Source organism: Ammospiza nelsoni, chromosome 1 (assembly GCF_027579445.1).
Source record: "Ammospiza nelsoni isolate bAmmNel1 chromosome 1, bAmmNel1.pri, whole genome shotgun sequence".
NCBI classification, from domain to species: Eukaryota; Metazoa; Chordata; class Aves; order Passeriformes; family Passerellidae; genus Ammospiza; species Ammospiza nelsoni.
This window is the reverse complement of record NC_080633.1, coordinates 88186903-88202465: the sequence shown is the minus strand read 5'-3', so window position 1 is coordinate 88202465 and position 15563 is coordinate 88186903. Positions and strand designations below refer to the sequence as shown.

The 15563-nt window shown below is 38.1% G+C and overlaps 1 protein-coding gene across 2 annotated transcripts in view; it reads left to right on the top strand.

Annotated features, from left to right (window-relative positions):
* EPB41L4B (erythrocyte membrane protein band 4.1 like 4B) overlaps positions 1-15563 on the top strand; it is a 165237-nt gene that overhangs the window by 128127 nt on the left and 21547 nt on the right. For both annotated transcript variants that reach the window (XM_059477000.1, XM_059476991.1), the window contains exons 20-22: positions 7162-7266; positions 10137-10275; positions 10717-10794. In XM_059477000.1, the coding sequence (XP_059332983.1) occupies positions 7162-7266; positions 10137-10275; positions 10717-10794 (322 nt within the window). The remainder of the gene's footprint in view (positions 1-7161; positions 7267-10136; positions 10276-10716; positions 10795-15563) is intronic.

The window sequence follows — 15563 nt, the reverse complement described above, 5'->3', positions numbered from 1 at the left end:
AGGTCTGCACTTTTTCCTGTTTTGTTTTCTTCTTCAAACATGTCTGAATACAAGCCTGGGTATAATTCTGCTGTACTGGCTTAAGGAATTCCAGAGTTAAGAATTACACCAAAATAGTTCAGATGTTAAGAATTGCTACTGCTTAGGACAAAGCAAAATACTGTCTGTCTTTGGGCATGGCCTGTTTGCCAAAGTAAATTTTCATCTTGGGATAAGTCCAACAGTAGAAATGTTGGTAAAAATGCCTGAAGTTAAACAAGTTGGGTAAGCAACTGAAGTGAAATTTGTAAGACAGGACATTACCTAGCAACTGGATTTGCTGATAATATACACTTTTCTTCATGTTCACATGCTGCTCAGGAAAGCTTAGATATGATATGTTTGGTACCTGTAAACACTAATACCTTCTTCATCTCCTACATGTTAATCTTCATGAGGGCTCAAGGCAGGACTGTCACCAACTCTAGATCAAGTCAGCCATGGATTTTTCTATCTGAATTTTGAAAACATCCAAATACAGGATGGAGATTAGACAGCCTCTTACTCAAAATAGTGATCAAAAGTGTAAATATAAGTTCAGTTGTCAGTCAGGAACCCTCTTTAGCTGAAGCCCTTGAGTTGGCTGGTCAGTTATTACTGTTCTTGTTGCTGTTGCCTTTTGCTGTCATGCACCATGTGGTACATTTATGCACTGCAATATTTATTTCCCTTAAAATATGCTTTTGGGTTACTGCCAGGTTTGGCACGCTTTATATCCCACATGGTTCAGGATTTGTCTGTGGATTTCTTTCTGTTTAGACCAACTGCTGCATCACCCTTTGTTGATCCTTGTTATCCAAATTATCTCATCTTTCATAGGATTGCAAATAGCAATATTCTTCTTATGTGGGAGTAGGTATAAGCACCAGCTGGTGCTTTGTGCATTCATTTATTCTAATTTTCTTTGTAAATCTTCCCATCCAAAACCAAATTACGCCATTACATTGAGACTAATTACATTAGGAGCTGCTCAACACGTAACGTAAAATTAAATGTTATCTCGTAGAGCTCGATGATGCTGCACACCAGAAAAGAGGGGTGGAAAACATTGAATTATATCAAGTTTTACGGGGTGCAGATGAATCAGGAGAAGTAATCTCAGGCACTCTTCTGAATGCCTACTGCAGAGTAAGCTTGGCTCATACAGATTGTCAGAATGTGATCAGCCTGCTGTGCCTTGTGCCTCTGGGGTGCGCTGGGCTTTGAGTCTGGCTGCCTTTCAATGGATGGGAAAATGTCCAACACCTTTTGTGACCAAAGTAATACTTCTAAAATATAACTTCCATGTATCATCAAGGAAGGAGTGTCTCTCAAAGTAATGTCTGCACTCTCTGTTGGCTTCTTCCTAAGAATTTTGAATTGCTTTTAAAAATCTCCTTTTGTCATTCAGTCTTTACCTTAAAAAATATAATAAGAATCATTCTCCAGCTGAAAAATTTCAACCAGCCTTTCCAAAAATGAAGCGAATATCTGAATACACATCACCCTGGCCTCAGTCCAGTGACAGGTTAATGGATCTACTGCTCTAGCTTTTTGCAAGAACCTCACGGAGTAATTTCTGCATCAAAGTCATAACTTCAAGCTGAACTCTTGAATAGCCTTTACATGCCAGTCTGCATTAAAGATTACAGATAGCACGCCTAGGTATGTTCTTTGACTTCATTCTGAGTCTAAACTCCTCTTTGACCTGCTGCCTGAAGCCAAATGCTGATGAATTGTTTGTAATTGTATTCTTAACCTACAAACTACAGAGGAAGGAGCAGTACTCAGACCTTTCAGATGAGGTTAAGCTAAGGAAATACCCCACTTGAGGTGCATTTCTTTGGCTCTGTCCTGTGTCCCCTAAAGTGTGCTTAGGCTCCTTGGAAAGCACAGGATTCATTATGGCTGTCCTGGTTGCTGTGAGCAGGGGTAGGATTTGTACTCAGTTTGACCTTAGATACCAAGTGTTGACCTCTTGCATTACCCAGAGCTGTGAGAGAAGAGCAGCTCCTGTATGATCATTATCTATTTGTTGGACCACAGGGGCACTGTACTTTTGTCTAGACTGCACATAATTTTCATTGCAAGGGCAATGGAAGGAACTGACAATTTTTCCTTTACAAGAGGCAGAACTCAATTTGTGAGTAAGAAAAGCACATAAGCTGTAGCAAGGATCTTTTTTATACATCTGCAATCTATAAGGAGGGGGGTGTGGGAGGTAAAAAGAAGAAAAAAACTTTATTCAGAAAATTTGATACGGGTAGTAGCTTTAAAATGTCCAAGCAATGTTTTGAAAAGCTAACCTGTCTTCTGAGAAAAGGTACCTTATCAAAGGGAAAAAGAACATATTGTTTCTTAACTTCAGATGACCTTTGAAAAAGAAATGTGTGAAATACTAAGAGCACAGGTTTAGGAAAGATTTGAGTGTTTTTCTGTGTTTGCTTAGCTTGTTAGGCTATGTCTTTGATATACAAGAGAATGAATCTATCAAGTATTTTTCCTTTTCCTTCCTTTCTTTCTTGCTTATCCTTCCCAAGTTTTCACTATCATGTTCCCACTCAAAAGGAATTCTGCAGCCAAAATCAGCCTCTGGGGCTTTTTTTTTTCCTTTTCCATGAGTCAGCATCTGAAAGCAGGTTAACTTTCATGCAGCTGGCTGTATCCTTGTAATCATGGGGTTTTTATCCTCTATCTCTTGGCATCAGTTTGGGAAGACACAGGGAGAGGTATTGTTCCAGATGACAAAATAGACACAAAGAGAAAGAGAAGTAAAGAGGATAAAGCCTGTTAAAGAGAAGTGCAGGAAGTGTGTTCCCCCAGCAGTCTTTGGTAGTTTTAAAATCCTGAACGATGCAGTTCCTCCAAGGCAAGAGAAGTTAATTAATGCCATCAGTTTATGATGTGGACAATCATTTTATCCCGCATAGCCCAATTGCCACGTTTCAAACAAGCATGGAGGTCTGTCCAGAGCCTCCCAAGCAGGGGACAAGGAAGCCATGGCAAAAAAATGGGTGGTGCAGGAGCAGTGCAGCCTCAGCCTTGCAATCAGAGCCAAGGTGAGGTGGGACACCCTGAGTCCCTCAGCATGAGCACATGCATTGCACCCCCAAGGAAGGTTCAAGGTAAACCAGCGTACATCTGTGCTCACTTGAAATGTTCCACAGGGTAATTTTTTTTTGTGAGTAGTTTTGGTTTCAGTCGCCTCCTTGGCTGCTAGTCTGTGAACAAAACAGATTCCTTGGGTTTGGGGGAGATCTCTCTCTGGGTCATGTTTGTGTTGCTGTGCAGGCTTGTGGAACAGGCTGAAGCTAGTTCAGGAGAGCGTGCTGGCTGTGGCTCAGGAGGGTGCTGGGGCTCTCAGTGCACAGGCAGTTTCTGCTGACCTGCCACTGCATGCTGACATTCATGGCTGTTATTGTCATTCTCACCAGGAAGCGACAGATTTTTATGCAAGGTGCCAGGTCATTAAGTAACTCTGTCTTGGTTCAGTACCTTCATTTGTATGCAGTAGTGGTTGGGTACTGTTACAGGAAAAAGGTTTATGAATTAATGACATTGAAAAGAACCTTCTAAAGGAACTGTAATACACTGTACATTTTATTTTTCATTTTAATTCTGAGTCCCACTGATCCTTTAACACTTTCCTCCTATACTTTTCCTCAAGCTGTATCCTTTGTACAGGACTACTGTGATTTATATAGTTGTGTAATTTATATAGGACTACAAACTTGAAATGGTGATATCTGCACACAATCACTCCATTTAAATAATTGAAATAATTACAGGTCTTCTCTTCAAAAATCATATCTTTCCATATAAGAATTCTGGCTGTAGAAATCAAAGGACAGTAACAGAAGTTATTCTGCTACTTTTTCTGGAATATCAATGAGACTTTTTAAGAGTTTCTATGATATTAAAAGCCTGCCATTTTTAAAAGACAGATTGGGCACTGGGTTGATCAAGCTGAGCACTTCCTGCATCTAGTTGCTGTTGAGAGAGTAGAAACAGTTCTGAGCAGATCCAGACTGAGGAAAAGTGTTTGAAGATGGAACAGGAGCTGTCGTGGAATTTTTAGCCTGGTGTGAAAAGAGGTAACCTAGCAAGGTTTTAATGAGGACAAAATTCCAGCTCTACCATTTGTAGGACTAGTCTAACATTTCATCTTGTGCTAATGGCCTCTTTGGGTAGAGGCATTGCCACAGATCCTTTTCATTCGGGAGTAACTTCAATTTTCATCCTAGCTAACCTGCAGCTTCTCAAAATATGCAATAAATGGTGCCTGTCTCTTCCCCAGTGGCCTGAGAAACAGCAGGGGAAAGGTACTTGCTGCCACCAGCCTCTAACAAAACTTATGGCAAAATTTTATCATAATGGGAAAGAAGATTTTGCTTTTAAAATGGTATTGGTTTTGCAAGATAAGTGAGTAGAATACTTTATTGGTGTAGTACAAAACATAAGTTTATCTGAGCAATTACAATGGCTGAAAAAGGAGTAGGTGTGTCTAATGTTTACTTGACCTTTTTTTTTTTCCTACTTGAAAATCTGCAGCATTCAAATGAAAATAATACGTTTTTCATCTTTCTATTGGATTAGAGAGTAGACACTGTTTGTATCTCAAACATTTTATTTACAGTTCAGTGAAATTTTTCATTTTAAACATTTTTTCAGCATTAATTCAGACTTAGAATTTAAAAAAATTTCATATGTATAAGTGAGTTTTATAACTTGCTTTGAAATCATTGCAAACTGTTTTAGTTACAAAATTGCACTATATCTTTTCAAACAAAAATTTGATTGTGACAATTGAGATAATTGCTTCAAAAGCCCCACCTCTTCCCTTTTCTTTTCTTAAATTACAAACCACGGTATTCCAAAGGAGATACATAGGCTTTGTAAAATGAAACGTAACAAAAGAGCTGAAATTATCACTTCAAATCTTCCTTTGTGTGAAAGTATATGACTGACTTACATCACAGGTTATAATGTTGTCCTGAGAAATCCGAAGCACTCATGAACTGGAAATAGATTTGTAACCAGCTTTCCTATTCTACACTTTGCTGTTTCTTGAACCACTTCATAGCATTAGTTCATCACTTGCCATCATTTTGAGGAAATGTTATTCAACTCATGTAGTTTACATCACTCTGTTTCCACTCTCATTGAGTTGGTGAAAAGCTTTAAAAATTGTAAGGTGTCCTCTTACAAAATTATTGGAAAGTTGTGAGGACCATTCATACAGAGCAAGAATGTCAGCCAATATATTTGAGCTGAAAATAATTACAGTCATTTACACCCCTTCAGAATGTGATTTTCTGTTGTTTAATGTCTCTTAACATATTTATCCTGCTTATGTCAGACTTCAATTGGAAATCACTTTGGGTAAATAGAACAAGTAATTTTTTTCAGTAGCCAAAAGATATCTTTGTTTCAGGAAAAGAAGAGCTAGTGTAATCTTCCAATCTGAAGTCTGACTTGATCAAAAAAAACTTGGGAGCTTCCATAATGAGGTTGATTCACATATTTTCAGGTCAGATATATTGAATTCAAGACTAAACAGATGATTTGGGCTTCCCCCCCCCCTCCCCCTTTGCTTATCTTTCCCTTATTTGCCAGCCTAATAGCCTAACAAACTCAGCAAAAGGCCTTCAGATCTGGCTGGCTTGTTCTGCATTAATATCATTGAGAAATCTGTGATAAAAATGACTGACACTGAAATTCGAATAGGGGAAAGGAAATATGTCTGATATTGATACCTTACTGCTATCTATACCAACTTCTTGAAATTAATGGGAACAAATAACAGGTAAATAATTGACAAAAGTTGTTTTATGAGAAGGGGAACTAGTAATCAGGTTTATTATGTATTTATGCCCTTTGTACTTTACTATTTTCCACTGTTTCATCTTATGCTCTATGACCTCTCCAAAGACTAAGAAATATTTAGGAAAACTGAATATATAACCTGAAGGCTGTGCCATCTCATTTGGTTCTGTTGTAGCTCAACATCAGATTCAGAGAGAGAGTTAGCAAAGCTTAAAGCACACAGGGGCATCAGAGGGATCTACAATAGTGAAAATTAAACAAGCGTGTCTTATTAAGGCTTTAGAAGGCTAATACAATGTAAGTAGACTAGAAAAACGTTTGCCATTTGTGAAATGTACCTCAGTGCATGTGCAGTCCCATCAGCAATCAGTAGGGCTGCTCAAGTTAATAATTTAGAATCTGACTTCAGATTAGATGGCAGAATACCACTTCGCAAATTTTTAATCAGGAGTTTAAATTTTTTTTTTTTAATGTTTGGCATATTTATTATATTTATAGTACACATATAGTGTATTTAATCATAACCTGTTGCTTCAAGTAAAAGCAGTATTTAAGATGTTTCATGTGTCTTCATGCCCCTCAAGCTCATGGTTGAAATGGTTTCCTCCCAAGGTCATGAGGATCTTTTATTTAGTATTTATGATTTTTTTTTAATTGAAGCCTGAGTTAATTCTACTGATATATGGTTAAGAGAAGATTCTTTCATGTGGACCTCCTCCTGCCATGTCTTTCCTTTGTTGAAGCTCTGCAGATGTATTTCACATTAATGAGCATCTGAAACACATCTGAGTTTTGCTTTTTTTTAGCAAGCTGGAAAAAAATTGATCATTTTTCTTGGATCATATCCATTAGTTCATTTCCCTTGAGCTGTTCTTTCAACTGTGGAAGGATAATGTTTAATTTCAAATAAAAATATTATAAGCAGAACAGGTTTCACAATTTATAAAATAGTTTTTGTTAAACATATGTTTTGTAAAAATATTTCTGACGTGACTGAACTGCTGGTCTGTTATTAAAATGTGATATTTTGGAAACAGTGACATTTCCACATGGTCTTTCACATAGGCTCTGTGTTTGTAACCAGTGGCTGCTTCTATAAATGGTATGCCCAGCACAGGAGGGTGAGTTCACACATCCTTTTCTGTACACACACACACACACTGGCCAGTGAACTATAAATGGAACAAAAGGATGAACTCCAATGGGCACTAGCCACTTTGCAAGATAAGTAAGTGTCGATGAGTTAGAACTTTGGTGATATGCCTGAAGTAGTTTAAATAGAGCCTCTATGACATATGTTTTTCTTGCTATTTTTAGAAGCCCAGCTCCAGTGAGACCTGAAACTACACCAACAACTGTCCCTGCAGAAAAGCAGGAGGTTAAAGCTCCCCGTGTGAGGAAGTTAACAAGGCAGTACAGTTTGTGAGTAACATACAGCATTATCTTTTTGGTTTTGCCTACTACAGCTGAAAATGAAGGGGGATGCTAATTATTGCTCTAGCTGTGCCTTCTGAAAGTCATGAGTGCAATTACATGATAATGATCTTATGCCGATACCATTCCTTTCATCACTGAGAATCTTCATGCTTTTAATACAAAATGAATTTGCCTTTCCTCTGCAGTGGCTAACCCTTTGAATTGCAGGCCATCCACCTTTTCCCAAGCTTATGGATTAGGAATTAAAAACCTCTTTACCACATGAAATGTCAAAGACCTGGTGTGAGCTGGAACAAGCTGCTCTGTTGGCTTCATTACAACCCCATTTTCAAAATGAGGAAAACATTCTTTAGTTGTTGGGGCATCAAGCTGTGCTGCGAGCCATTGCCTCTCAGAGAGTGCACCCTCCCTCTCTGTGATTTGTCACATGAAGAAATTGCTGAGCCTGCTACAGCTACAGCCAGCAAAACGAACTCTCTTAGTCCTGGAAAGAGGGATCTGTGCCTAGAGGGCTTTGGCATCCCATTTACACATATTTCATTCCACTTGTAAGTCTCTAGAGATGTGAGGTACTGAGCAGAAGTGAAAGTCAATGTTGATTTGTCCTCCCATGAAAAGACAGACAAGGCCACCAGAAATTAAAGGGAAAAAGGAATAATGTCAGCATAAACTTATAAACTTAAGTACAAGGTTACCAATGCTATTATAAAGGAAAAAAATATGTATGCTTTCTGTGTGGAATGGCAACTGTTAGTCCATCCAGGATTTCAGCATTCTAATGTGAATAAATATATTTCTTGTCTCTTAAAAAGGATTCTAATAAATATCAATATGTTGGGGCTTTTTGTTTCACCGTTAAAAACGTTGTGTTTGTAACAATCTGCATTACCAAAACTGAAAAATTATTTAGGACAAGAAACAGAGGAACTAGTCAAATTGAAGCTAGGAGGAAAACGAGCTATTGGCCAAACTGGTATTTGTCCAAGAGGGCAAGACTGGCATGTGGAAACACACAATCACTTTTTGATTGATGAGGTTTTGATGAATAGTTTTGAACATGTCTTGCTCCCATGTGGATTTTTAGTTGTCCAGGATAAGGTGTGAGGAACAGCAGATGTGCACATCTACCCACAGGGGCCATCTATACTGTGGCCATGTGTAGGGCCAAGGACTCCCTAGTGAAAAATATGGGCCCTAATTTTTTTTTTTTTTTTTTTTTTGCTTTTGTGAACTCAAATTCTGTTCACTTTAAATTATCTTGTATCTGGAATGCAAACATGGGAAATGTGAAGAAACAGCGAAGGATTATTGTGAAAGTAATAACAGTAAAGGCCATTTCTCAGTCTTGCAGCTCGTGTGCTCATGGCTAGATGGCTGATAAATCAACCCTAACTCTTATTTTTCCACTCCCTTGTATACACCAGAGGAACTTGACTCAGAAAGAATGGGGAGGGTGCCAGTGAATTCCTGCTGAGAGTGGAGACCAAGGACTGGGAAAATGTCCTCTACATGTTTCTGAAAGAGAGATTAACTAGGTCAACAGCTCAGCTCTGGGCTTGTTACATTAATAAAATGTCTATTCAACAGGTCCAAAATATTTCACAATTTCTTTCCAGCATAAAACCTGTGTACTGTGCCTGCTATGGTGCTGAATTCTATCCCTAACAAGAAGGAATAAATTATGAAGTTTGAAAAAGATAATATTAATCACCAAAATCTTACATCATAATTAAAAAACAATGCTAGGTAACCCAGCATAAAGTTGCATAACCTGTATGTCATGTAGTTTTGAAGGTTTTTGTGTTGTCCAGGCATGCTGCCTTCAAGCGGCACTAAATCAAGTGTAGTTCTGTTCTGGAAGTATCTGGCAAGGCAGATACATGCAGTCAAGCTGGCATGGCAGCCTTCTGTGCACAGTGAGTACCTAATTGGTAGTTAAAATTAGTGCTGTTTTATGAGCAGAAGTAATTTTTCTCATTATTTTTCACTGTGCATTAAGCTGTCAATCTGTAGTCTTTTCACACATCATTCCCAGTAATAAGGCTTCTGTAGGCCAAATTATGACTCTGTTTACCTCCATCCAAATGCAATTAACAACTGGAAGCATCCTGACTCAGGGCTGACTGATCCCAGTGATCTGTAGTCAATAGGGTTCTGCAAAAGTAAATGAAGGTGTAACATTCTTTACTGGCTTCCATTTAGTAGTAATAGTAGGTGAGATAGAAAGAGTTCAGCTTGATGGCCTAAAGCCCAGGGTAGGCAGGCACCCTCATCTTAAATAAAATGTTTTCTCTGTAAATGGAATAAATGGGACAGGAAAAAGATACCCTCACAAGAATGTTTTTAAAGAGACCCTTTTTGGAGTCAATCAAATTCCTTTAAGTACAGTTTGAAAATAGAAGCATAGACTAGCTCCATAATGGGTGTCAAACCTAGCGTGTCTGAAGCCAATGAAGCAGTCAGATCCATGGATGGATGTCACCATATCTGTTCTTATCAAGGCTTCCAGCCTCCATGGAAAGGAATAAACATTAAAGTGGAGTAATATCCAGTCCGTTCACTCACACATATATACATAATCCATAGAAACACTACTTGCACCTAATAACCATAAGATTTCCATTTGCAGATGAGAAGTACCTAACCAATCCATTTTTAAGGAATCTTTAAAGCTTGAAAACAAAATCTAATTTATTTGGAAAGGTAGCTGCTTTTTAGAGGGAAGAGTAAATGGAGCTTCACTTCAAAGCACCACAGCAGACATAGAGGTTACCAGTGCTTCCTCTGACACAAGTGCAGTCAGAACTCCAGTGGCATTTTTAATGAGAAAATCTGTCTGTTTTTATCAATGGCAGTGATGAAGATGACCTTCCTCCTGCACTGGCAGCAGCAGCAGCAGCATCAACACCTGTGTCTTCAGCCTCTCCCGGGTCGCAGAAAACGTGCACGCCACAAACATCGGAAGGACAAGCACAGGTTTCGCCTGGTGGCAAGGTAACACACAAAGGGATGAGCTCTTGTCACTTGGGAGAGGGTTCAGGAAGGATAGGAGGGAGTTGGGAGTAAAAGGTTTTCCCTAGATGGAATAATTCTACATTTAAAAGCAGTTTTTAATGCGGAGTTGTAGTGATATGTTTAACTTGTTGTGTAAGGAAGTATTGAGAGCCTGCTCCAAGACCCAGATAAAATCCATAACAGCTTTTCCTCAGCATTAGTGGGCAGTGGATCAAGATTACTCACATGGATTTTAAAGGTGTGTAATTATGTTTTTTATCTTTCCTGAGTAGCCACACCTGAAAAGCGTGGTGTGAAATTTAAAATCCATTTGGCAATCTGTGCTTTAAGGAATTGAAAAACTGAACAAAAATAACAAAAAAACCCCACAGAAATTAAATGGTTCTTTATTCCAATGCTGGGTTTCTTTTTTGCCTTTAGAGTTCCACAGATGCTGGGAGTACATTTGCTTTGGAGCCAGGTGACCTCCTGATGGATTTCACAGAGGCCACACCAATGGTAAATAGTTTTAGTTTGTAACCAGGAAAATGTAGAAGTTTTCAGTCATTTGTCTGCAGCTAAAATGAATGGGATACTATGCAGTGTTACAGAGTGCACAGGAATAAAGTAAATTTTCTTGATATTCAGTGATCCTGAGCTTCTGTCAAACTCAGCTCAGAATTTCTGAAAAACAGTCCACATCAATAAGTGTTATGGCTGATCTTCTGAATGCATTTATTGTTGGATAACTACTTATTTCTCTCTCCTATCTTTACACATTTCTCCACTGGTTTCACAAGCTTCTTTGTCTCTTCAACACAGATTCATAATGTAATCATAACTTTGCTTTTGGGATTTGTCTGAAAAGTTACTTCTTTTTGCCACAATTTTATTCAGAGCTTACCTAATAGCCAATCCCAAGACATGTACCTGCACTTTCATGTTTCATTAGCAGAGTTCTCTTCCTCACTTTCGACAAAGATGCCTAAAATGTGCTGATTATTAACTTATTTTTTTGGAGCTACATGATTTATATTTTTGCTTAAAAGCCAGTGAGAGATGCCGATCTGAAATTGAAATACCTCTTGACTTCAGTGATCTCAACTCTTTCATCTCAGATTCTCAGCAGATTTATTGCATAATCATATGATTCTTTACTTCCTCCAAGTCATCCTGCATTGCAAAAAATTTTAATGCCAGGTAGCTCCTCTCCTGTCCAAAGGCATTTTTGTTGTCTTCTAGAAACCAGAGTTAAAGCATGTAAAAAACATGACAAGGACAGCATTATATTTTGGGCATAAATGTTGTTGTATTGAGGTAATTCCATCCTGGGCATTACTTTCACTACATGGTTAGGTCCTAGTTTACAGTATTGGAAAGGTGCTGTGGGGTTGTGCCTTTTGCTTCTGAGACAATATTGTAGTTGTCTGTAAATAACTGCACTTGTGTCCTGTTACCACTGGATGAGAGCTGTGGGGATCCACAAGACACAGGCAGACTGAAACCGAAACTACCAGAAGGGAGGTTATAGCAAGATTGGTATCAGTCTCTTCCCAAGACAGAAGTGAGAGGAAAAGAAGAAACTGCCTTAAATTGCATATTAGTAACAGTTTGTTCACTGAAAGGTTTATAAAGCATTGGCACAGGCTGCCCAGGGAAGTGGTTGAGTCGACAGCCCTGGAGGTATTTAAAAGACTCGTAGATGTTGCCCTGAGGGACGTGGTTTAAGGGGGGGACTTGGCAGTGCTGGGTTGTGGTTGGACTTGATGATCTGGAGGGCCTTTTCCAACATAAGCAATTCCATTATTCTATCTAGGTTAGATTGTCCTTTTCTATATTAGTAGCACATTTGTGGCTAAATTGTAATTATCTGTTGGAATTTACAAATAGATTTCTTATTCTAAAAACCTACAATGTCTTACTGTGTTAATCAGAATTTAAGAAATGAGCCATGAAGACTTCAGCAACTGACCTGCTCTAGATAACATAAGTTTGGTTGTTTTGGTGGGGTTTTTTTTCCATTTAACAGAGGTCAGCAATACACATTTTTTTTCCAGATTAACATAGAGGCTTTTTGCCCTAAATATTTAACCAAATTATGCTTTCCCCTTCCCTACCCCACCACCCACTGACATTATTTATCACACTGTATGTTCATGAACTAACCTTCCATTGACTTTCTTGGTTTTAATATTTTGGAGAGCAGTTACTGCCCAGCATCAATCAACCCTTTTTGTTTTGTTTAACATCTATAAAGGTCAGCTTGTTCTCTACAGAGCAGGTATTGTTTACAGACCTTTCTCTGCAGTTTCACTGACTACAGGCTGCTCTCAGCTGAGGTTTGAATGAAAAGTTTACTCTTCAGGGAGAGAGGCTCCAAGCAAAGACAAGCTAAGGGCAAATGTGTAGCTTTGAGACAGTCTGATTATTTAATAGTTCTGTTGTGATAGAATGTGCTGTCTGTTATTTGAGAGTCAAGGTAATGTGCAGCTTAGCATCCTGTTACTGTCAAGTCTGTGGTCATGTGCTGGTTTTGCATGCTGTGGCCTGGCCCTTGGGAATTTGGTTATTAATTGCACACATTTGTTTCACATTCAGTAACAGGTACAGTATCTGAAGGGGTCATTCATGTTGTCTTATTTGGGGTATTTGTCTGAGGTGATAGAGACAGAAGTTCAGGTTCCTGTGTAGTCAAGGTTTTTCTGCAGAGGGTTATTCCAACAGCTCTGTTGTCTTTGTTGTCTGGGCTAGAAAGACAAAGACACCTAAATTGGTCATCCAAAATTAGGTTTTGTAATTTGTTTTGGTCATGATGTACGCTGCCAAACTTCCCCAGTTCACTGGAGAGCTGTTCATTTGAATCAGCTTTAGATATCCTTCCTTCTTTTCTGTAACATTTTAACATTTTTGGTAGAGAGTGATTAATAGTCACTGAATGAGGTGCATGATCTTTGTTGTTCAGTGTCTAACCACTGATGTTTCCTGATGCCCTTGGGTTTTATCCATGTTTTGCTGCTGTTGCCAGCAAAACAGTGGAAGATATCAAATATAATAGAATATATTCTGCAAATTACACTTAGAAGTGGAGCTCAGAAAAATAAATTAACTTATAAAAATGTAAGGATTACTGAATGGAGTGAATTAATAGAAATCATCAAAGGTGCAATGCAGGGATGAGAGCAATCAAATTTGCCTACTCAGTCAGCCTGGAGGAGGCATTGTGATATATACAAGAAGCAGCTGAGCTCTAATGGTCACTTAGTCATCAATACTTAGACTGCCAGGGCAATTATGAGGCAGACTGATTTCAGGAAATCGTTTTGCAGGAAAAATAATGTACATTTACTAATGCAGATTGCCTAGAGGGAAAGGTATCCTTTTGTGCTCTGCAATCCTAAACCCCTGTGGTTTATGCACACTACTATTCATTTTTCGATTAGATCCTACAATTAATTGACTACAACATATTACTTGTTGTCCTTAAAACAATTATAGCATGAGTCTTCATCTTTTTTTATCCTTCTATTGTGACTTTTAGCACCATGTCCTTTTAGCTTGTATGTGAACAAAATTCAATCCCTCCTGCTTTTGTGTTTTGGAAAAAGCAAATGGATTTTAAAAAATGCAGCATCATATATAAAGAATTATTTTAATTAGGAGCATCCTTAATGACATATATTAGAATAAGCTCTGTCAGTGCAGTAGGCTCTTTCTCCTCCTGCACTCCCTCCTTGTGTTTCTAGCTTTTCTGGAACTGGAAATCACTGAGCTTTAAGCTATTCTGTTGTGGCCTATAATTGCTGTGGTTTCTGACATGTGTATGAATGCAGAGCTTTTCTTGTTTAGTTACAGAAAGCTCAGGCTTAAGGCACTGAATGAATGTAACAACTGCTACACCACACTGACAGTGCCTTCTCAACCAAGAGAGAACTCAGTGTGCACAAACTTCGGTTTGACCTAATGGAGTGGGACAAAAGAAATAAGAGTTCTACATACAACATGGCGGTATTCCTAAACTTAGACTAAGGTTTGTAATGCAAGGTGGATGGGCTAGAACTAAGTCATGATCACATCTAAAGAGGCATCAGAGAGCAGTAATTTACAGCTGGCTAGTACTTTCAAATTATAGGTTATCTCATGCTGTATCAAGTGAATAATTTTCTAGAGCTTCACCTGCCATCTATTGGTGGAAAATGGAAAGTAGAAAATTATTTGCCTATTTAAAGCTTGAGATAGAACGTTTAAAAGGTATAAATTACCGGTATGATAGTTTATGCTTTCAGTGAAATACAAGATATTTTTTATTAAGGGTTAGTTGGAAACAAGTATGTCTATTTTAGTGATAGCATTGCTAGGGTATGCAGTCATGCTCGTTCAAAGGGATCTCAGTCTGAAAGTGTACAGAATTTAAAGCATTATAATCTACTATTCTGGAAATAAAGGGAAGGTAACCAGGTCAAAAGTGAGTCAGCTCGGGGGGAAAATGGGAGAAGTTTTTGTATCTTGATGGAAGTGATAAAACATCCCCAAAAACTCTCAGTAGATAGTGAGCAAGAGGTAATGAATGGAGCAAAATAAGTAATGTATCTTTCATTCTACTTCCATTTAATGCTTGTTTTATTAATAAAGAAGATTTAATTTAATTTTTACTTGCTAAATTTGCATGAAAACTTTGCAAGGTTGCAATAAGCCAAATAACAGAGTGGGAAGTGAGTTCAGTAATTCCTGCCTTCATTTTGAAGAACTTTTTACTTTCTGTGCAGACCAGTTTTTCAGCGGAAGACAGGTAACCATATCAAACTCTAATACCTCCATAACCAGTCCTTTTGGCATTGAATTCTAAACGAGAGTGAATATAATGTAATTCAAGACTGATATTTGATAAGAACATTAGCATGTATCTACTATCTAACTGACTGAAAGTATAGATCAAGTATCTCTGCATGCCCCCAAGATCTTTGAAACAGCTCAGTCAGAGACAAATTTGTAAATGCTTTACTGATGGTGAACCACATACTGAAGAAAAAATAGGACTCTTGAAGACTGGGTGATATATTTCAGAATTGGAACCTTTCTACTTTTACATCTTCATCACAAAAACAACAACAAAAAGTTTCTTAGTATAAGATGAATTGGATGCAATAATTATGCAATGGATTCAAAGGGGAATATTAAAAACGCTATTTCCCAAGCCAGCTTCTTAATTAACAGCTTTTGCACACTCAAATTTACATGCAATGGCCAATTATGAGCAAAAGAATTTGAAAAAAACTCAGATTGTCTGTTAC